Source organism: Apodemus sylvaticus, chromosome 3 (genome assembly GCF_947179515.1).
Source record: "Apodemus sylvaticus chromosome 3, mApoSyl1.1, whole genome shotgun sequence".
In the NCBI taxonomy this organism is placed as follows: domain Eukaryota; kingdom Metazoa; phylum Chordata; class Mammalia; order Rodentia; family Muridae; genus Apodemus; species Apodemus sylvaticus.
The window spans coordinates 161950180-161973908 of record NC_067474.1 but is presented as its reverse complement, the minus strand read 5'-3'; the positions used below and the strand labels follow the sequence as shown (position 1 = coordinate 161973908).

At 36.2% G+C, this 23729-nt stretch overlaps 1 protein-coding gene across 1 annotated transcript; it reads left to right on the top strand.

Moving 5' to 3' along the window:
- The first annotated feature begins 15677 nt into the window (after window positions 1-15677).
- On the top strand, window positions 15678-23644 carry LOC127681630 (gastrula zinc finger protein XlCGF26.1-like). Its single transcript, XM_052178107.1, has 3 exons — window positions 15678-15765; window positions 21199-21325; window positions 22212-23644. The coding sequence occupies exons 1-3, from the start codon at window positions 15736-15738 to the stop codon at window positions 23642-23644; spliced, it is 1590 nt and encodes a 529-aa protein (XP_052034067.1). The 5' UTR covers window positions 15678-15735.
- Window positions 23645-23729: the final 85 nt, after the last annotated feature.

Here is a 23729-nt window from a genome sequence, read left to right as displayed (position 1 = left end):
TAGTTTTCTTGTATCCACTCATTTTTCACAAGACAAGTCTTATTTCCTATGACCTCAAAAAATGTATGCATTATTCGTTTGTGGTTATTTTCATCAGTTTCCTACTATCTAGGTAAATTTTTTTTTTTTTTTTTTTTTTTTTTTTACTTAAGAAACTTCTTAGCTGGGCGTGTTGGTGCACACCTGTGACCCCAGCACTTGGGGGGCAGAGGCAGGCTGATTTCTGAGTTTGAAGCCAGCCTGGTCTACAGAGTGAATTCCAGGACAGCCAGGGCTACACAGAGAAACCCTGTCTTTAAAAACTAGGAAAAAAAAAAAAACCCAAAACAAAACCATGTCTTAATGTATTACTATGTTCAAATGTACCTTATACACTGTCAATAGTTGTAACTACTTTTTGGATTTAACATTACAGTTGCCAGTAATTTTCTCTCAGGGCTTGAAAAACATTTTGCTATGCTCTCCAGATTTTAATCTATGGATAAAGATTTAGTACTAATGTATGCTAATATAATGTTGCCTAGTTGATGGTAAGGAATAGATGAAGAAACTGAAAGGGATGTACACTGTTATTGCACTTAGATCTGACAATGGGCAGATAGACCTGGGAGTCCATGAATCCAGTCTGTGAGAGACTTTCCTAGGGAATGCTGGGCTAGAATGCTGTGGTCTTCTAGTAGTCAAGAGTCCCAGTATATGAACACTACACAATTCTATTTAAGTTTATCTACTTTAAAAGGTAGACTGTGATAAAACAAGGGATAGTAAATGTTGACTGGAAGACTGAAAAGTGTGGAATTTCTATTCATTCTATTCAGAATCAGGTGTGTATTTGAGGAAATGTCAGTTCTAAGATTTAAAGTCGAAGCCCTAGTGTTCATGTAGATTTCCTGGTGGAAGTGTGTAAACCCATGGGTTATTCTTCCCATTTTAGTATTTGCTCTTTTTCAGTCTCCATGACGTGGAAGATGTACTTTTCACATGATACACATAGAAAAAGTCATTACATGAAACATATTCATTTTATATGTTTACTACTGTTGAAATTAACTCAGCACAGCATCTGTCACTAGGGCAGAAAATTTTAATCTGTTGCTGGTACAAATGTCAGCAATACTCAGCATGGATGTGACAGGCAAAATTCATAAAGTGACATGCTTTGAAAAATGTTCTGATTACTCTCTGAAAATTCATGTATTCCTATGCACATTTTTACTACCCACTTGATGCTGTCCACAAATGCCCAGGTCATCAACTTTTACATATTTCAAATTTATAACAGTATTATATTTTCCTCTGCATCACCAATTTCTATTTTAGAGAAATTCCTGTTGTCAGTAAATTTTCTACCATATGAATCAGTGATTATACTATTTTTTCATGCATATTACAATTGTTAGAATATTTACAGAGAAAGGTTCTGATAGAATATTTGCATTATCTGGTTTCTTTGCTATTGTAGATGTTGCAAATCTCCTAGAATTTATTTTAATCTGTGCTATGTAAATCCCTAGTGTCTCCCATCCCTTGTTATTCATGTTTTCATTATATCCTTGTTTCATGTATGTTCTGTTCTGATGCATACATCAGGTTTTGGATGGGTATCCATGCTGACATATGTTCATAGTGTGTGCTCATGTTGCATGACAATATGTGTTTCCATAACTCCACTTCCTGTTTTCTTAGAGCCTTGCCTAGGCCCCCACTGCTGGCTTTTTACTCAGCATTATTTGAATTGTCAGTTTTCCTTTATAAACCATGATTTTCTGATTTAGGCTGAAAGTACCACCATGCTATTGTGTAAACAGAACAATCTAAATGCATAGCCACTATTTCTACATATAGCAGTATGTAAGACATATATTCGCTTTTGGGCTTGTAATCTGTTTTTTTTTTTTTTTTCTTTTCTTTTCCTATTTCTTTTTTTGTTTTTTTGTTTTTTTGTTTTTTTTTTTTTGTTTGTTTGTTTTTTTGTTTTTTTGAGACAGGGTTTCTCTGTGTTGTCCTGGCTGTCCTTGAACTCACTCTGTAGACCAAGCTGGCCTCGAACTCAGAAATCTGCCTGCCTCTGCCTCCCAAGTGCTGGGATCACAGGTGTGCGCAACCACTCCTGGCTTGGGACTGTAATCTTTAGAGTGATTTTGACCAGCTTCAAGGACATAGATGTAATTTTAGACAAAACAAAACAAACAAACAAACAAAAAAACAGGTCTCAATTTGAGACATATCCATCCAGCTACAGCTGCTGGGACTTACTGGCCCTACTACATTATTTCCTGAGTACTTTCCCTGCAAGAGATAAGAATCCTGCTCAGTCAGCTAACCTGCTGCATCACGGCAGGTTTACATACTGAGCAGGAATATGCACTGGTATGAAATACATCAGTCAAGTCCTGGTGATCTTTGTGGTTTCAATATCTGGTCATAACAATATGAACTAGGGTTCAGTGTTAGATTTTAATCAATGTTATGATTTCCTGAACATTCCTCTAAAATAACCTTGTGCATCATATGCAGTATCTGTAATTTGTACATGGAGATTTTCTTTGGTAAAGTCTTAACAGAGCTCTTCAAATTGAAATTCATCCATTCTTTCTTAACTCTTTTGTTCCTCCATTTTCCATTTTGAGAGAGTAGCCTTTTGCCAGGAGAATGAATTCATATGCATCCCCAGAGTGCTTTGTAGATATTAGTCATATGAGGATCCACTGCAGATTTGATTGGCTCAGAAAATGTACATTGTAAAGCACCTTCACACTGACTATAGATATTCATATTTATTATGTAAAGTTATACTTTCAGTTAATTTTACAGTGAGGTATGGGCATTTTCTGATGTAAGTACTCCATTTAGAAATGTGTCTTCATGGGCTTAGATATTAGTGTTACACCTTAGGACTGAATAAATCAGGAAGACATGGTTGTAGTAAGGTATGGCCGAGTAGAAGATATATTGTAGGTTCTGTTAACTCTGAGTGTCGCCAGACAAAAACAATCCCAGCACATAAGCAAGGTTTAGTAAACATTACATCCTGACTCATTCTGTACTTTGGACACATGGTACAGGGAGTTTGATAGACAATCATATAGTCCATTGTAGTTTCCCATGACTCTTTATTGTTTTCCTTTGTAATGCACAAGGCAGTATTTCAGGAAGGTACCTGGTTCTTGGGCAGAGTAACCTGAAATCTTCAGAGAAAAAGAGACATTTTCTGTGGTATCTTTCCTTTCTTTCATTTATATCCTTTTGCCAGTTGTTGGCATCTTTGATTTTTACTTATGAAAAATTCCATGTTCTTTGTGACCACTGTTTTTCCATATTCAGGTATCCCTCTGCTCAGTCTAATGTGCTCACCCTTCAATCTGAGGTGAGATCTCTGGATGGTAAAGGCCAAGGAGACTGTAACCAAGGATTCAGGTGTGATTGATAGGGGGATTTAGCAAGGGGTCTGGTAGGTCCTGATTTTCTATATAAAGGTAAAGAGAGAAAGAATATGTTCAATGAGGTATGGGCGAAGGGAGGTCCTCAAAGAGACCATGCCAAGGCATCCCTTTCCCCCTGAAGGACCAGTCACGCCATGGTTTAGCATAGAGTAGACTATTCAGGGCACAGAGTGGGGGGTAAGAGGGTAGGAGAGGCAGAGAAAGGCAGAGAGCTGGAGAGACTAGAGAAGTAGAGGCCAGCCATGAACACGTGGAGATAGGGCAAAAAGAATGGGTAAGGGAGGCAGGAAGAGAAGTGCCTCAGAGGACAACAGGGAAGCAAGAAGGAAGCAAGAGATCAAGAGAGAGGGGAGGGTCAAGCAGCTCCTTTTATAGTGAGTCAGCCTACCTGGGGGTTGCCAGGCAACTCTGCAGAGGAGCATTTCTGGCTGTTGCCAAGTAACTGTGGAGGTGGAATTTAGACAGAATGCTAACAGGTCTCCCCTCTTAGTAGGAAGAAGACAAGAATTTGGTTTAGGCAGATTCTATTTCAATAATAATTCTGGAAAACTTCATTTTGAGTAATATTAAATGTAGTGTTATCAGTTTCTCATTATAGCCAGTGCAGTCGCCAATGAGTTGATTGTAATATTTAGTTTTGAATTTCTATAATAATTGTTGCCCATTGAAAATAGTTTCTTTTACCGAGATTGAAAGCAGCCTCAGATATCGGCGAGACATAGGACATTTATACACTTAGCAGATGTCAATAGTGGATGCCCACCTAGGGCCTGTAACCTATTGGATTTTAGGCAGATTCCCAGTGTAAACTATGTATTTTTTTTTCCAGTGGAGCTGGTCTCAGCTTGAACCAAAAAAAAAAAAAAAAATTCTGTTACCCACAGATAGTCTTCCCATTATGATAGCAGTGGCCATGCTTTGCCTAGCATATTGAGATTGTTGCAAACCGGATGTAAGTCTGGTATGACTATTGATAACTCTGCCCCTGCCCCAGGTTGCAAATCAGTTTTGAGACTTTGTATGCTACTCACCAGGGAGTCCAAGGTATTTGATGACAGAGTGAATGATCTGATGTGAGTTGGTTTTTTGAAAAGGTGAACTAGCTACATGAGTCACATATTCTCTCCACTCTACATGTTTTTCTGTCTTTTAATTTTGTTCTCACTGATGCACTGTGTAGAATTAGGCCTAATTAGAGTGGGAAAATCACTGTTGACCTTTTCTGTACTGTATGCTTTAGCTTTGTGTCTCTATATCTTTCTTATTCTTTTCTTACATTCTTGAGAGCATTTATACTGAGCAATCTCTAATTTTTACCACAGAGCTGTAAAAGTACCTTTTATTCTCAAAAATGTAATATGTTGGTGTCTGAGAAGATTATTGCCTTTGTTAAGCTAGGCCTAGTTCTGGAAGACTCTAGCCTCCCTACAATCTTATCTAGACCTCTGAAATTTGATGCTGAATAAGCTTCCCCTTTCTTATTCCTTCTCAGCTCTTCACTGCCTGGTTCAACTCAGTTGTTCAGGCTCAAACTCCTCTCCCAGCTGAGCTAGTCAATCTTGTTCTTCTCTAAGACACCGAATTGCTCTGCTTGGCCTCAATCTTTTCTAATCTTCTGCCTCTGGCTCTTTCTCTTGCTCATTTTGTCTTTACCTGTGTTCTCTCTTCTCTTTAAAACACTTCCAGTAAAACTGTTTCCTTCTCCCTCTCTGTTACTCTACCCTGTCAACTCTACTGTACTGCTGTCCATGAACTCTCCTGTATTCCTTTACTATTCTCTTCTTTCTGTACTGTCTTTCTCTCCCCTAAGTACTTTGACTTTCCTCTCTTTTCTCATGAGAGTTGAGCATATCCTATTTTGTCAAATCTTTCTCTGATTTGTCACCATTTTTGCCACCCAGCTGTATATCACTTTCAAACATGGGAGCTTCTTTGTACATACTCTCCAACCTTCATCATTTGGGTCTGAAGTGACTATTAAGGGCTTGACTGTATTCCAATCAGAATGATTGTATATGTGTTGTTAGGCAGAACCACACTCTAAGTAGAAACATGTTCAAATATCCCAACATAATTTTTCTTTCACTGAGTCTATATCTTTGAGTCTTATGTTGATTAGTTTTGAGTGTTGGAACTCTCTTGCATTCTTGATGTCAGCTCAGCTCTCCTTCCATTCACCTATAATTTAGTGACAATATCTGTGTTTGTATATATTCTGGCAAATGCTCTGTAATTTCCTTTGCATATATTTGTGTCTGCTTAACTGCTTAGGGTGTAGAGGTAAACCAACTTTGTATTGTGTCTCTCTAGTCTTCCTCTTCTTTGCGTTTTATTCAATACTCTCATTTTCCCATTATTATAAGGTTTGCCTAATGAAATGAGAATTCCATGCTAATGTGTCCCGTCCTCAGACACTGTTAGAGGATCTCTTCCAACTTCAGCTTGTCCTTGATGTGTGTCCCACTTTTGTAATGTAGGAGGTTGATATTTTTTTCACTTATTTCTAGGAATCATGTCTTTTTCAGTTTTAATGGATTTGTGTATAACTCTCTAGAGCATTGCATAAGGTAACAGTGGTGACATTATCATACATTGCAGTGTCCCCTTTTCAGCTCTAGCTCTCACACATAGACAAACATTCTTTTAGTTTAAATAAGCTGAATAATATTTTGTTAGGACTTTAGTGTCTTCAGAGAAACAGGTCTGTTATATTGAACCATTGTATTCTCTTTGAGTGTCTATTCATTAATTTCTACATGACCTGATTAGTGTCTTTCTCTGTACTACTGTAGAATGACTCCTTTTCATGCTTGAAATCCCTCACTTACAAAATTATGTGAAAATGCCTTTGACAACCAGTGTCTCACTGCCAAATTTCTCAATGCATCTTTACTACCCCACTTATGTGCAAGTGTCCTTCCTGACTGCTGACACTCACCCAGACACTCTATGAAAGTATCCTTCAGGCTCTATGAATGCTGTCCCAATGTTTATTGATTTTTGTCTCCACAGCGGCTAATTAAAAATGAAAAATGTGGCTCTGCATTTGAGGGCCCTTCTTACCATATTCAGGTTCAGTTTCCTGTAACTGCCTGGGGACTTTGCTTCCTTCCAGAACTCTTTTTCCAGAATATCTGTTATGGTTGTCTGGGTGCTATAGCTTCTGCCTTTCTGAAGTCTACAGAGGTACATGTAGGCAAAGATAATGTTTCATATAAAATTAAAATAAATAATTGTTATTTAGAAATCATAAATCATCTGAGGTATTGCATATAACACAAGAAACAGTACAGGAAAGAGCATGAGAGGAAATGTGAATCCTGAGTATGTTACAGGAAAGCTGACACTTCATATGAAATTTTAACAATTAGGAATGATCCCTATGTATGAAAAAATGTTTTGTATCCATGAATCCCAGAGCTGGAGACTATTATCTTTTCATTGTAATGTGAGAAAAGAAGATTTATCATATCGAGGATGTATTTAGGTATGAACTCTTATGAGGAGGCACCCTTATTGTGAAGGAATTTATAGTACAGCAAAATGCTGTTATCCAGAATCCGCTCAACCAAAAAACCTACTATAGAAGGAAAGTGAACTGTATCAGATTCCACCATTTTCTTAATGTAAAGTATAACCATGGGACCCAGATCTTAATACGCATCACTGATCACTCAGGTGTGATGTAGAAAGAACATGTTCCCACTCTAAATAGTTCACGATCATTAAACAAGACTCATTCATTAGTAAATTAAATTGGATTATATGTTAAGTGTTCAGATATGGCTGAGATTTGAAGAGCATTTGTTGTTCTTGCACAGGACCAGGATTGGGTTTTTAGCACCACACCATGTTCCATAACCACCTATACTTCCAGTTTGTGGGAATCTGACCTCCTCTTCTGATATCCATTGATACAAGGAATGCAACTAAGGCACAGACATACACAAGCAGGAAGAATATTCACAAATAAAACTAAACAAAATAAAATAACAATGAAGAAATTGGATCTCAAAATTGTGTAAATGCAGTGTAGAAGAATAGTATGACATGCTTCTGCGTATGTATGGGAAGGTCTTTGAACAAGGCCTAGGGAATTGAAGAATTTTTTATCTTCTTCAGTTAAGAGTCCATGTATTAGCTAACAATGGATCTGCTTGTTGGAAGCTTGTAGACAAAGCAGGAAGAAGGCAGATCTAAGAGGATATAATCACAGGGACAAGCTTAAAAGGATTTTCTTTGTTTCTGTAAGATCCTGAACATTAATTTCTCAGTATCTAGATTCTCCTAAACTTCTAGAATGATCAGTCTGTATTAATGTATCCTACAATGGTTTAGTAATCACATGAAGTTTTAGACAGATTTTTATGCGCTGAGTTGTAACATTCTACCTTTAAAATATGTTCAGATAAGTTTCAGTTGATAAAGGATCTCACTCAAAGTTTCGCATGCATGTAAAGCAGAGACAAGTCCATCATGAAGGAGGAGTAAGCTAGAAAGCAACACTTTGCTTCTGAACAGTGTACATTAGAGAACGGGTATAAGTAGATATGATGACAAGTTTATCATATTGAAGAAATATATGATATTTGCCATGTAAATGGAGCCATTGCATGATGTGTTTTTCTGCAACAAAGTACAATACACATGGGAAATACCAGCACTGTTTCTGCAGGTCAAATGAAATACTAACAAGAGTTTTCAGACAGGCTTTTAAACATTTCAATCACAACCTCTATGGTTAGTTCAGTAGTTTTTCTACAAATGTCTTTCAACATCTGTAGTGTTTTGTTCATTAGCACTTAAAAAAGTTAAGATAATAAAGCACTATGTATTCTATCTCCAGTGATTTTTTTTTTTTTTGCCTGTTGAGAATCTTCTTTAGATTTTGATGAGATCTTTCTACCATCTCTTGTCCTGTAGAATTATGTGATATTCCTGGAATATATTTTATATTATAATAGGTAAAAATTCACTTCATCTTATCAGAGTTTTATGCTGGACCATTGTCTGTTTTCATTTGTATGGGTATTCCCATAAAGGCTATGACTTCTAACTAGTGTGTAATTACAGAATCAGCATTTGCCCATTTATATCCTGAATATGTGTTTATAGAATGATGCACATATTTCACTTTACCAAACTCTGTAAAGTGAAAAACATCCATTTGCCAAATATCATTTCCTTGGGTATCCTTAGGGTTGGTTCCTGTAGGTAATAGGGTTTGGTTATATAATGAGCAAGTAGGACATTGCCTCACATTTTCCTTGCCTTGATGCCAAGTGATAGATAATTCTTTCTCTAAATCTTTGCTGCTAACATGGTGATTTTTATGAAATTCCAAAGCCTCTAGTATACTTCCCTTCAAGAGCTGGTCAATTTCATTATTAACTTGTGCCAGAGGTCTGGCAAACCTGTCGTGAAATCTTATGTGTGTTATATATAGGTAACTCCTATTAGTTATAGGTAACTCCTATTAGTGATCATTTGTTGTAGCTGAATAAACAGTGAAGTCAATTCAGAATCATCCTGAATAAGTTCTGCAGCTCTATTTGTAAAACAATACCTTCTGTATTTTGAGAGTCAGTCATTATATTAAGACACTCTTGAGGCTTGCTGTGGTGGTGCATACCTTTAATCCCAGCTCTTGGGAGGCAGAGGCAGGGGTATTTCTGAGGTCGAGGCCAGCTTAGTTTACAAAGTGAGTTCCAGGACAGCAAGGGCTACACAGTGAAACCCTGTCTCGAACCTCCCCCCCCAAAAAAGAGACTCTTGGAAATCTAACAGTACCATGAGTATTGAACATAATTCAAATGATTGAACTAACTCTCAGCCACATTACTTATATCTTCTGATTTATATTCTGTATTTCCTGATTTATTAGCTTCTGTCCAAAATGTAGGGGTTCCCTATATTGGAATACCCTCATTATACAAGGGAAAATCCAGGTAGGTCTTTTTGTGAACTGAAGACACTAGATCTTAGGGTATTTTTTGTTACTCTTCCAATAAATTACTGCATATTATTTACCAAGGTTCATCTTGTGCCCATAATGAGGAAATCTTTACATTAGTAAAAGGTATCACAGTTTCATCTGGATTCATTCCAACTAATTGTTGAAGTTTCAGTTTTTCCTTTTAGTATCAATGCCAGGACTTTGGAATTGTACTCAGGAGGCTGCCACATGAAAATAAAGAGTCCACCTGTAGCCTTGCCTAATGACTTACATCCAAATCATCTCTAGGGATATTGTGAAAATCCAAAAAACAGTGCCAAGAAAAACCACACACCATCCTTCACAAACACCCTTACTTGAAAATATGAGTGTTAACAGTGTGGTATTTAAACTCACAATGGACCACATAGATGATCAGCATCCATTCTATACATTGTAGAAAAAAAATGTAGATCACCAAGTGAACATACAAAAGAAGACGACTAGGACCCACAGCAGGAATATAAATAACAATGGCCTAATAAAGTTCTATACATGGAATTACCTCACATACTTTAATATATACTTCAAATATTGAAAAACACAAACTCCAGCAACAATTGGTGATCACCTTCACTACACTTGAGTGAACATGGTAAACCATATTCAGCTATGATGTTTAAAGTCTTTATCAAAAGGTCACATGAATAGTGTTTTTCTCTTCATTCCTACATTTCCTTGTGAATGCATTCATTCCTGTTAAGACATCTAAAAGCCTACCTACAGAATTTTTCTTCATCATGAATTTGTTCGTGTACCAGAGATCATGTATGTAGGCTTCAAGTCAGAAAAATCAATCCTTCCATGTTGGTTGTATTATTTGGTAAGATTTAGGAAATGCTGTCTAGGTGGAAACAATATCACTTGGAGTGAGTTTAAGGTTTTACATCCAACCACCATTTCTAGGTCCTTCAGTTGTGTTCTCACTGATGCTCTATGTTGAATTATTCCTGATTAGAGTAGAATAATTACTGTTGATCTTTTCTCTACTGTTTGGTGGAGTCTCTTTTCCTTAGTATTCTGAGGTATGTTTCTTCTCTTCTTACATTCTAGAAAGCTTTTATACTGAGCAGTGTTAGCTTTTCCACAGGGCTGTAAAGAAAGTTTTATTTTCCAATTCTAATTATTGTCTGGGAGGCTTACTGCCTCTGTCCATTTATCTAGACCTAGGCCTGAAAGACTCTAGCCTCTAAAGAATCTATCTTACCTAGATCAAGAGTGTTTTCTGACTATAAAATTCCCTGATGAATAAGCTCTTCCTTTTTTGTTCATTCCCAACTCTTAAGTGGCTAGTGCTGCTACTCAGCTGTTCCAGCTCAAACTCCACTCCAGGCTGACTCTTTCAACCTGGTTCTTCTCTGAGAGACCGTAATGCTTTGTTTGACCTTAAATTATCTGTACTACTTTATATGTACTAATTCTAATATGTACTAATATAAATCTGTTATGTACTAATTCTCTGTACATATTAGCGATAACAGATTGGATTTTATGTTGACATTTTTTTGGTTTAGTGCAGTGTATTTTGTATCAAGCAGTTTCAATAAAGTATGATCTTCCTCTGATAAATTGATGTTGAAACAATCATTACAATGATTGGTTTTAAAATTTTAAGATAGGAAAGAAATCTGTACAAAGTGTTATGTTACACAATGTAACTGTTATCATTGGAAATTTTACATGTCATAGGTTAGCCATTATTTACCAACTTTCAAGAACATAATCTTGTTTAATAAGGTGAAATATCCATAATTGGTACACAGTCATAATGCACTAAGCCCATTTTATTACAAAAGCTGAAATCAGTAAGGCGCTAACTTGCTTAAATGTGAATTACTAACTTCTAAAACTGTAATTTGATTCACATGTTTTCAAATTGAGTTGATTCATTTATAATATTTGTGTGCAAAATATGTATGTTTTTTCAGTTCAAATTCATGCTTTTAAAATCTTATTAAAGTTTGAAAAATTTGAAGATTGTTTATCTTACTAGTTGTAAATTTTTCTTAAACAGTAGCACTTAAGAAAAAGCAAAAAAAAAATTCTGGGACTTCTATTTCTCTTGCTCATTGTGTCTTTAACTGTGACTGTGATGTTCTCTTTTCAGTCTGACAATATAAAATCTCTGAGTAAAATTTTCAGTATTTTCCCATTTTCAGGTTTCTATGTGCTCCAACAAAAGTGGATAACTATAAATCAAACGTAAGAGCCCTGAGTAGAAAAGGCCAAGGAGTCTCAAGGATCTAGGTGTGTTACAAGGATTGAATAAGGGGTGAGGTGGGGCTCACCTGTCAGTAGAAAGAGGACATGTATTTGGTTTTGTGAGATTCTATTTTATCTATGATCCTGGAAAATTTCACTGAGAATATTATTAGATGTGATGAGGATTTCCCATGGTAGGCAGTGCAGTCAGCAGTCAGTTGATGTCAGCATGTGATTAGTTTTGAGGCTCTGAATTAGCAGCTGCCTATTGAAAGCAAAGTTTCTTTTAGCCAAACTAAAATCAGCATCAGGGGATGGGTGTGGCAAGGGCCATTTACACATGAAGCAAATATCAATAGTGTTTTCCCTGCTCTAGGCCCTGTGACCTTCCTCATTGGATTTTAGCCTCATTCTCAGTTTAGTCTATGTTTTTTCCCCTCCCCTGAGGAGCTGGGCTCATCTAGAACCAGAAAACCTTCTGTTACCCACAGAGCGTCTCACCACTATGATACTAGTGGCCTTGCCTTACCTGGCAGATTGAGATTGTAGATCACAGGATGCAAATCTGGGTCTGGCCATGGATAACTCTGTCTCCTGCCCCAGTCTGCATAGCAGTTTTTGACACTTTAAATGCTACCACCAGAGAGTCCATCCATGATATTTGTTGACAGAATGAATGACCTGAGCTGGGTTGTTCTCCAGAAGTTGCACTTGCTTTCTGAATCATGTATTCTTTCCAGTCTAAATGTTATATAGTCCTTGAATTGTGTTCTCACTGATGCAGTGTGTTGAATTAGTCCTGATTAGAATAGAATAATTACTATTGCTCTTTTCTCTACTGTTTGGTTTAGATTTGAGTCCCTTTCTCTTAGTATTCTGAGGTATGTTTTTTTGCTTCTTACATTCTAAAAAGCTTTTTGTTGTTGTTGTTGTTGTTGTTGTTGTTGTTGTTTTGGTTTTTTGGTTTTTTAGATTTGGTTTTCTTGAGACAGGGTTTCTCTGTATAGCCCTGGCTGTCGTGGAACTCACTCTGTAGAACAGGTTGGCCTCGAACTCAGGAATCCCCCTGCCTCTGTCTCCCAAGTGCTGGGATTACAGGCGTGCTCCACTGCTGCCCGGCTTCTAAAAAGCTTTTATACTGAACACTCTTAGATTTTCCACTGGGCTATAAAAGTAACTTGTATTCTCCTATTCTACTTGTTGTCTGGGGGGTCTACTGCTTCTGTCTATTTACTTAGGCCTAGTCTTGGAAGCCTCTAGACTCTATAAACAATATTATCTAGACCTAGAGTGTTTTCAGCTTCTGAAATTTCCTGCTGAATAAGCTTCTCCTTTCTTGTTCTTTCTCAACTCCTAACTGGCTGGATCAACTCAGCTCTCCAGATCATACTCCTCTCCCATTTTGCTTATTCAATCTGATTCATCTTTGAGACACTGAATTCGTCTGCGTCACTTTAAATTAACTGTAGTCATCTTTTTAAAGTCTTCTGGCTCCTTCTCGTTCTTTTGCTCATTCTTTTACCTGTGCATAGCAGGTACTCTGTAAAACACTGCCAGTAAAACTGTTTCCTTCTCCCTGTCTGTTCTCTACCCTCTCACGTGCACTGTACTGCTCCCCATGCACTCAACTGTACTCCTTTACTATTCCCTTCTTCCTGTACTATCTTTTTCTTCCTTAAATTTCTTCCCTTTTTTCTCTCATCTCAAGGGAGTTGTGCATGTCCTGTTCTGTCAAATCTTTCTGTAACATTTCAAATTTTGTGCCATACGATTAGACCACACTTTTCAAATATCAGTGCCTCCTTCTACTTAGTAACTGTCCTTTTATTGTTTGGGATTAAAGTGAATACTATGGGCTTGCTTGTGTTCCAACCCTAATGATTAAAGTTGTGTTATGGGCCGAAACAAACCCTAAGTCATAACAGGCTCAAATATCCCTACATAATATTCGGTCAGTTTAGCTCTGCAGAATTTCTTTTTTCCTGAACGGAAAACTAAGATTCACAAATAATATGCTTCATTATGTAGATAGGTGTTTTATCTATTCTGACTTCTACCAAGGATTTCATGGGGAACTACTTTGATGATTGGTCAATGAAATTCTTTTCTTTGTGAGAATGTATTCCTTAGGGTTTGTAATCTAGAAGTTTTGCTGGCATTGTGAGTGGCAAAGTATGGTTCACTTTTTTCCCCATTCCTTGTGTGGAATAGAGCCTTGCTGTGTTGTACATTAGGAGTATTTCCTAGTTTTCTTATTCATTCTTTGTAAGTAATGTGTTATTTCTTATGACCTCATGTAAATTTATGTTTTATTCTTTTGTGCATATTTTCATCAGTTTATTATCTAAGTAGGTTTTTGTCTATAAAACATGTCTCAATGTATTACTATGTTCAGATATTCCTATACACTTTCAATACTAGTAGCTACTTTTCTGGCAGTTGCTAGTTATCTTCTCTCAGGGCTTGAAATATATTATTCCATGCTCTCCTGTTTGTGATCTATGGATAAATATTTAGTACTACTGTGTGCTAAGATAATGTCATCTCTTTTGATGGTAATAGAACAAGACAACTGGAAAGAGATGTACATCGTTATAGCACTTAGATGTGAAAATAGTCAAATAAATCTGTGAGTAGAGGAACCCAATCTCTAAGAGACATTACTAGAGAATGCTTTCCTAGAATGCTATGGTCTTCTAGTTCTCAAGATTCCCAGTGTCTGAATACTACACATTGTTATTTGTGTCAATCTACATTAAAAACATTGTGGTGTGAACCAAGTGATAGTTAATTTTGACAAGAAGGTTCAAAAGTATGGAATTGTGTCTATTTAGAATCAGGAGTGTATTTGTGGCTTCAAGGGTATCACTGTATTTATATTCATTACTGACTGGGAACCTGAGATCTTCCTGGAACAATGCCAAGATGCAGCTATGCATATTCAAGAAGAGGTTCCAACAGTGATAGTACTATAGCAGATTTAATACAATGAGTGAATCATCCCAAGAGCATACTCTGAAATGGTTCATTTTATGCCTGTATGTATGTATGCGCACACACACACACACATGCACACACACACACACACGCACACTCACACACACATATATGTATATATATACATATGACTTTCACAAAGGATGTCAAAGACCAACCATCATTAAACACATATTTCTTAAGGTCTTGGGAACTGACACACCTCTCCTGTTATCAGTCTGTATGTGGGTCTGAAACATTAGATGCATCAAGTTATGAGTTCCTGGAACTGTAATAAAAGTTTACTACACCATTGGAAAAGGTGAGAAAAACTGGATTAAAATTATAGCAGAATTAAATATTATTTAAAGACATTTCTGACTTTAATTATAATATTCCACATATTAATGCGTTCATGTAGATGTCAGGAGATCAAGATCAATGCATACAGTGGTGTGCATGGGAGTTAGAATACAGGGCCATATTGAAAGGAGAAATAAGCTGGAAATATAACTGTAATCTCATGATCACTCAAAAGCCTTAGATGATGATGATGATGAAAAGGTCTATAACTAAATCTGATGGTAATTTATTCTCCTTGAAAAGCCATGATATTTGGCAGATAGAATCTTTGTATTTCAAGACAACAGATACACATGGAAGGAAGATATACTGTATCTACCTGGTAAAATGGAGTAGAATCTCATTAAAGGGTCAGATATCATATTCTAGAATGAAGGCTAATGCAATGCCATTCATTTGTAGGCATCAGTCATGGTAGTCACTAGCCCTTTGTCCTTTAGTCTAGACCCAGGAAGATGAGTCCTCAGAAGTAACTCTTGAGTAACAGTGCTTTACAGCAGGTATGCATGTGCTCTCTCTTTTTGTCTGGTGCAGGCTGATGTTAGAAAGAGGCCTCAGATTATACTCATATTCCTTTCGACACTACATTGTCACTCCATGATCTCATGTCTGGTATCAGTTTGCTTTTAATGTATTTTTATGTGCTTTAGCATTGTCTAAATGGGTTGTATTAATTTCATCTTTGTGCTTTTCAAACCCTGTGAAATTTCAAGAGGAGTCCCAATATTTGAAACTTGGAGAACAACAACAAAAAGAATGAGTGCTCCTTTGGTAAACACTCCACAGGTCAGTGTGCTGTCTACATTTGTTTTAGAAATTTCTTTATCATTCAAACCATTCAAAAGTTTTATTATCTACATGTGGTAATGTTATCTAAAGGGCTTATTTTCTATGATCTTCATTTTCTTGTGGCTTAAAGAAAATTTAATGTTTAAGACTTTCACATAAATAACACCATACTATTTTCACTGAATTTTCTACTGTTAGACCATTCAAATTCCTTGGACTAAAGACTGAAGGTCTCAAAGAGAATCTATTGTAAATGATTCTCAAAAACTCTTATGAATAGCTAATTTCTACATTGGATGGAGCTGTGTACTCTTATATTACTGTGGAAGGAAAGTCTCATTTGTCACAGAAGTTGTTTTTCAAAGATTGTTAGGGTTCCAGACAAAAACTTGTGATTGTGGGTATTGAAATATGTGGACACTCATGTCGCTGAGCAATGAAAGAAAGAGAACAATTTGTAGAAGGATAAAACTGTAAGAGCCTCACTGTCTTGAATCCTAATCGCAAATATATTAGATCACTAGAGGAACAGATGATGGCAGAAAGAGGAAAGAGTGTCTCTTTTTTGCCATAACAGTGCTGTGTTTGTGAGCAGATGCAGATTGCAGTATTCTTTTTTTTTTTAATTTTACAACTTTTTTGTCTATTACTTATTTATTTTTTACACTCCAGATTTCATTCCCCATACTCCCTATCCACCATCTGAGTGGTCCCCATTCCATTCCTTCTCCCACACTCCCCACCCTCACCCTCCACCCAACCAGACCTCTAGACTCCCTGGTGCCTCTAGTCTTTTGAGAATTAGGTTCCTCTTCTCTGATTGAACCCAGCCCCAGCCCTCCTCTTCTATATATGTGTTGGGGGCTTCATATCATCTGGTTTATGCTGCTTGGTTCATCCAGTGTTTGAGAAATCTCAGGGGTCCAGCTTAATTGAGACTGCTGGTCCTCCTACAGCATTGTCCTCCCACTCAGATTCTTCCAACATTGCCCTAATTTAACCAAAGTGGTCAGCAGCTTCTGTCCATTGCTTAGGTGCAAATATTTGCATCTGACCCTTTCAGCTGCTTGTTGGGTCTTCTGGAGGGCAGTCATGCTAGGTCTCTTTTTGTGAGCACTCGGTAGCCTCAGTATTAGTGTCAGACCTTGGGACATCCCCTTGAGCTGCATCCCACTTTGGGCCTGTTACTGGACCTTCTTTTTCTCAGACTCCATTTCCATCCCTGCTGTTCTTTCAGACAGGTACAAATATAGAACAAATCTCAGAGTTTTGACTGTAAGATGGCAACCTCCTCCCTCACTGGGTACCCTGTATTCCTGCTGGAGGTGGGCTATATAAGTTCCTTCTCCCTACTGTCATGCATTTCATCTAAGGTTCTTCCCTTGAGTCCTGAGAGTCTCTCACCTCACAGGTCTCTGCATTCTGGAAGGTTCCCCCACGCCCCACCTCCTATCTCCTGAGGTTGCCTGTTTCCATTCCTTATGCTGGCCTTTGGAAATTGCTCTATCTCTATGAAGAATTGATTCAGAATTTTGATGAATATTGCATTGAATCTATAGATTGATTTTGGTAAGATGTCCATTTTTCCTCTATTAACCCTGTCAATCTTGAGAATGGGAGATCTTTCCATCTTCTGAAGACTTCTTTTATCTTTTCAGCGAGAGAGTGGACAGCCCTGAATAGTCCCTGATTTTAATTGGAGTGCTTCAAGTTTCTCTCCATTTAATTTGATGTTGGCTATTGGTTTGCTGAATATTTCTTTTATTATGTTTCATTATGGGCATTGAATTTCTGATATTTCCAAGATTTATAACAAGTATGGATGTTGTATTTTGTCAAAGGCTTTTTTTAAGCAGCTAATGAGACGGTCATTTGGTATTTTCTTTGAGTTTGTTGATACAGTGTATTATGTTGATGTAATTTTGTATATTGACCCATCGCCTGCATCCCTGGGATGAAGCATTCTTGATCATGATCAACGATCATTTTGATGTGGTCCTGGATTTTGTTTGGTAGTGTTGTTAAACCCATCTGGCCTGGACCTTTTTTTGTTGTTTGTTTCTTTTGTTTGGGAGATTGTAATAACTGCTTCTATTTGTTTTGTGATTTGGGGACTGTTTAGATCGTTTGTCTGATCCTAATTGATCCTCCTTGACCTTGGTACCTGTCTAGACAACCTATTTCAACTGAATTTTCAAGTTTTGATGAATATAGTCTTTTGTTATAGGATCTCATGCTTATTTTTAAATTTCCTCTATTTCTGTTGTTATGTTTCCTTTTTCATTCATAATTTTGTTAATTTGGAATCTGACTCTTTGCCCTTTAGTTAGGCTGGCTGAGGATTTATCCATCTTTTCAATTTTCTCAAAGATAATCAGCTCCCCATTTTGTTGATTCTTTGTATATTTTCTGTGTTTCTACTTGGTTGACTTCATGTCTGAGTTTCATTATTTCCTCACTTATTTCCTCTTGGGAGTGTTTGATTCTTTTTGTATTAGAGCTCTCAGATATGCTGTCAAGCTGGTAGTGTATGATATCTCCAGTTTCTTTAAGAATGCACCGAGAGCTATGAATTTTCCTCTTAGCACTGTTGTCATTGTCGCCAATAATTTTGGTTGTGCTATTCCTTCACTTTTGTTAAATTCTAAAAAGTCATTATTTTTTTTCTATATTCTTGCCTGGGTTCATTATTATTGAGGAGAGAGTTGTTGATTTTCCATGTGTATGTGGGCTTTCTGTTGTTTTGGTTGTTTTTGAAAACAATTAGTCCATGGCAATGTGACAGGATGCATAGGATTATTGCAATTTTCACGTGCCATCTGACCTCATTTTTTTTGTTTCTGATTATATGATTAATTTTTGGAGAACATACCATGAGACATAGGAAGGTATTGTTTGTTTGTTTTATTCTGAAATGCTCATTATATGTCTGTTAAATCCATTTGGTTTATAACTTCTGTTAGTTTTACTATGTCAGTTTAGTTTCTGTTTCCATGATCTGTCCATTGGTGCAAGTATGGTGTTGAAGTCTCCTACTATTATTGTGTCATGTTAAATGTGTGCCTTGAGCTTTTGTAAAGTTTCTTTTACAAATGTGGGTGTCCTTGCATTTGGAACATAGATTATGAAAATTGTGAGTTCATCTTGTCAGATGTTTTTCCTTTCATGAGTATGGAATGTTATCTTTCCTCAACTTTTTGATGTATTTTGATTGAAAGTCAATTTTATTCTATATTAGAATGCCTACTCTAGCTTGTTTCTTGTGTCAATTTGCTTGGAAAATATTGTTTTTCAATTTTGTTTGCTTCTTTTCTTTAGAAGGAATAATGGTTAATCTACTCTGTTTCCTCTTCCCTGAAACATATGGTGTTACATAGGGAAAACCGGAAGGGTTGTATTGATGTTTTTATTATTATTCTGAGACTTTTAATTATATAATTGTTCATCTGCATGTTTTTATGTACACATTATGCCCCTAGATCCCTGGTTCACCTCGAAACCCATGAGACTGAAGTCACAGCAAGTGCATTTGCCTCTGTCATTTTTTTCATGCCCCAGGTTTATAGTTCTGATGACAATGTGTAATAGACATTATATATAACCTGTGTAGTATACATTTTGTAAAATAAAGCAAGAATTGAAAGTCATACTTTTCTATGCAAGCTACCATTCTGATATACAAATGAGGTCATATTCCAAAGGAAAAAATTAGTGTTATATTACAAGATTGAGATGTTCAATAAAGTCAGTTCCATAAGGAATAAAGTATTCCACATTTCTGAAGTGTTACCATGGTTTTCCCTCAATTTGAAACAATATTCAATCAAAGAAAAAGATTCTAATTCATTGAAATGCATCTTGTCTCATGCTGTTTTTTTACACATACATACATAAGTGTTATCTTGTGAAAGACCATATGGAATGTATGAAGTTTTTGTTATGTGTATTTTTTTGCCAGGTTTTATTAAACTCTAAATAATGTAATGCTCTCTTCTAGAGGTTATTCTAATTTTTTAAAACGTTCATTTATTTATTTCATTTATGTGAATACACTGCTTCAGTCTTTAGACATACCAGAAGAGGGAATTGAATCTCCAATAAAGATGGTTGTGAGGCACTATTTGATGGCTGGGAATTGAACTCCGGACCTCTGAAAGAGCAGTCAGTGCTCTTAACAGCTGAGCCATCTCTCCAGCTCTGGATTTTTCTTTTCTTTTTATTCGATACAGGGGTTCTCTGTCTACCCCTGGCTGTTCTAGAACTAACTCTGTAGACCAGGCTAGCATTGATCTCTACTGCCTCTGACTCCCAAGTGCTGGGATTAAAGGTGTATACAAACACTGCCTTGTCAACCCTGGTTTTTTTTTTTTTTAGTACTTAGTTGTGAATATACTTTAATAAAATAATTTGTCTAAATATTTGATTCTATATGTCATTTGGAATGTTTAATGTATAACCTGACTTTGTAGTCCTCTTCTGTTTAAGGAAAAAACTCTGACATTTAGTCCATCCATTATTTCTTCATGTCATAGTCTATCTGTTTATTGTAGAAAGTTTGTAGTCTTTTATCTAGGTGTCAAAATGTTAAATTGATAATGCTACAATACAGTCATGTGAGACCCAGCTTCACACAGGATTGAACAAGTGTCCATATTTGAGCAAGGAGGATATTGTAGATTTGAAAACATATTTTTCCTCATCATAACTTGGCCACCTGTGATGTGACACAAGTATTCTGCTTAATAACACTGCATATTTTATAAAGGTACTTTAACTGAATCTAGATATCAAATGTATGTGGTATATTCTGAAAATGTTTGCTCCTTTAAGATAATCATATCATTCATTCTCAGAGGTATAAAAACAAGGAAGTCTATGACTATTTAAGTAAAGTATATTTTATTAGAGTTAACATCTTTTTTCTATAATGTATGTTGGCTTCATTTGCCTTAAATTATGTATATGTGTTGTATATTCGTCCTGTCAGTAGTGTTCAGCAGAAATCATTGGACTTTAAAGAACTGGATTAAAAATCCATGGAGTGGTGCCATGAGGTTTTTGGGAAAATAATTTTATAACAGAGGACTTTTAAAAGATATTATACGTTTCCAACAGCAAACAAAATTTCTGTATTTAGTGCTTGTGGCAAAACTTTCATTTGCTGCGAAGGTCTCAGAAAGCCACAGAAAATTCATGAATGTGAGAGCCTTAATAAATGAGAACATTATAGTAAGCCATTCTATAGACTGTCTATGAAAGAGCAGCAATTCATAAGTTCAGACACATCTCACTAAACTTTTAAAAAACATTTATCCTTCCATATTTTCCCTTTTTCATCTGTATCAGTAAGTATCTCCTATTCTTTCTGCCATTTTATTAACATAGGAATACAATATTGTCCAGTAGCATTTAAGTAATTTTCCATTTCAGGGTTTGTTAACCTTCAATGATGTGTCTTTGAACTTCTCACTGGAGGAATGGGAATGTCTCAATTTTGCTCAACGGTCATTGTACATAGATGTAATGTTGGAGAATTTCAACAATCTATTGTTTTTGGGTAAGATTACACTCCTTTTTAAATTCCTGAATCTTTATTTGAATTTCCTTAAACTGTTAATGTAAACTCTCTGAAATGTCAAGAGACCATTAGAGTAAGGAAGTGGTTATTCTGGTTAGAATCACAGATTTTTCATGGGATTTCCCTCTCGGTTCTGATTTCTTTTGAAGAGTATGTATCCAGTGCTGTATTCCTTGATATCTTTCCATTCCTCTTATATAACTTTAATTGGAATTTCCAATTCAAACGTTTCCAAAAGTTAATTGGAAATTTCCAATTTTAAAAAAAATTATATGTTGAGAAGAAGGAATTATATTTCTATACGCATAATAATTTCAGCAAATAAAATTACTATTACTCTAACTCTTGTTTACACATGTGATGAGAGGATTTTCTATTCTGCTCCAATCTATTTGCTGTTTTATAGGGTTATTTTAAGTTTATGGTCCTCTCTTATTTTAGGGTGAGGATGTTTCCTTCTATGATTTTGGTGATCAGCTTCTGATGCCAAAGTATTTTAATGTTTATGCTCTTCCACTTGCCTCTCACCATCTAGTTATCCCTAGTGCTAGGTGGTCTGCATACATTGATCAGATATCCACTTTGTGAAAGTTCAGTACTGATCAGTCACACTATTTGTCCTAGCTTCTGCAAAGTGCTGTTTGTAAAACATTTAGAAGGGTATTATCATTTCCTCTCTGTGGATGTAGATCAGAATTGTGGTTTTTCTAAGGATCCAAGTAATCATTATGAAAAAAGATAAAAGCTGTTTTGAGAGCGTGATTTCTTGATGTCTAATTAACTTGAAATATCAGCAAACACGCATTACTGAATATATTTTTCCTCAATACAATAATCCCTGCCATCTTTATTTGTATCTTTTCAGAAAATCATCTCATACATGGAAGACATCTGAAGGTCTTAGATCAAGACACAGAGTGCAATGTCCATGAACATGTGAATATGCAAGAGAAGTCTTATAAATGTAATGAGCTCAGCAAAATGATTAATGAATCCACCCAAAGTACACCTGATAAAACTAACCACAGAGATGCCTCACTTCAATCCTCAACCCTGAAAAGACTTAAAATTGAGAAAACCAGAGAAGTTTCCAAATATAAAGACTGTATCAAGTATTTAAATGAGTGCTCTATAAATAATCTAAATCAAGGAATACACATAGGGAAGAAAGAAAACAACAATCCAGAATTTGATAAGGGTTTTGTATCTAAACATAAACTGATGCTGAAACCAAACAATAATGGTAAGAAGTTTTACAAATGTAGTCAATGTGACAGATGCTTTACTCAAAGAGGCATTCTTAGAATTCATCATAGAATTCATACAGGAGAGAAACCTTACAAATGCAGTGACTGTGACAAATGCTTTACCCAAAAATGCAGTCTGGAATGTCATCAGCGAATTCATACAGGAGAGAAACCTTACAAATGCAGTGAATGTGACAAATGCTTTACCCAAAAATGCAGTCTTGATTGTCATCAGCGAATTCATACTGGAGAGAAACCTTACAAATGCAGTGAATGTGACAAATGCTTTACCCAAAAATGCAGTCTTGATAGTCATCAGCGAATTCATACTGGAGAGAAACCTTACAAATGCAGTGAATGTGACAAATGCTTTACTGTCAAAAGTAGACTTAGAATTCATCAGAAAATTCATACAGAAGAGAGACCATACGAATGCAGTGAATGTGACAAATGCTTTACTCATAAATGCACTCTCCATAGACATCAGAGAATTCATACAGGAGAGAAACCTTACAAATGCAGTGAATGTGACAAATGCTTTACCGGACAATCTTATCTTAGGATTCATCAGAGAATTCATACAGGAGAGAAACCTTACAAATGCAGTGAATGTGACAAATGCTTTACCGGACAATCCTATCTTAGGATTCATCAGAGAATTCATACAGGAGAGAAACCTTACAAATGCAGTGAATGTGACAAATGCTTTACCCAAAAATGCAGTCTTGATAGTCATCAGCGAATTCATACTGGAGACAAACCTTACAAATGCAGTGAATGTGACAAATGCTTTACTGTCAAAAGTACTCTTAGAATTCATCAGAAAATTCATACAGGAGAGAAACCTTACAAATGCAGTGAATGTGACAAATGCTTTACTGTCAAAAGTAGACTTAGAATTCATCAGAAAATTCATACAGGAGAGAAACCTTACAAATGCAGTGAATGTGACAAATGCTTTACCCAAAAATGCACTCTCCATAGTCATCAGAGAATTCATACAGGAGAGAAACCTTACAAATGCAGTGAATGTGACAAATGCTTTACTTGACAATCCTATCTTAGGATTCATCAGAGAATTCATACAGGAGAGAAACTTTACAAATGCAGTGAATGTGACAAATTCTTTACCCAAA

Bases quoted from the DNA above. Each gene is read 5' to 3' on its own strand.
- LOC127681630 (XM_052178107.1), top strand. From the start codon at position 15,736: ATGAGTGCTCCTTTGGTAAACACTCCACAG. The intron at 15,766-21,198 runs GTCAGTGTGCTG...TTTCCATTTCAG, and splicing joins CTTTGGTAAACACTCCACAG to GGTTTGTTAACCTTCAATGA. The intron at 21,326-22,211 runs GTAAGATTACAC...GTATCTTTTCAG, and splicing joins CAACAATCTATTGTTTTTGG to AAAATCATCTCATACATGGA.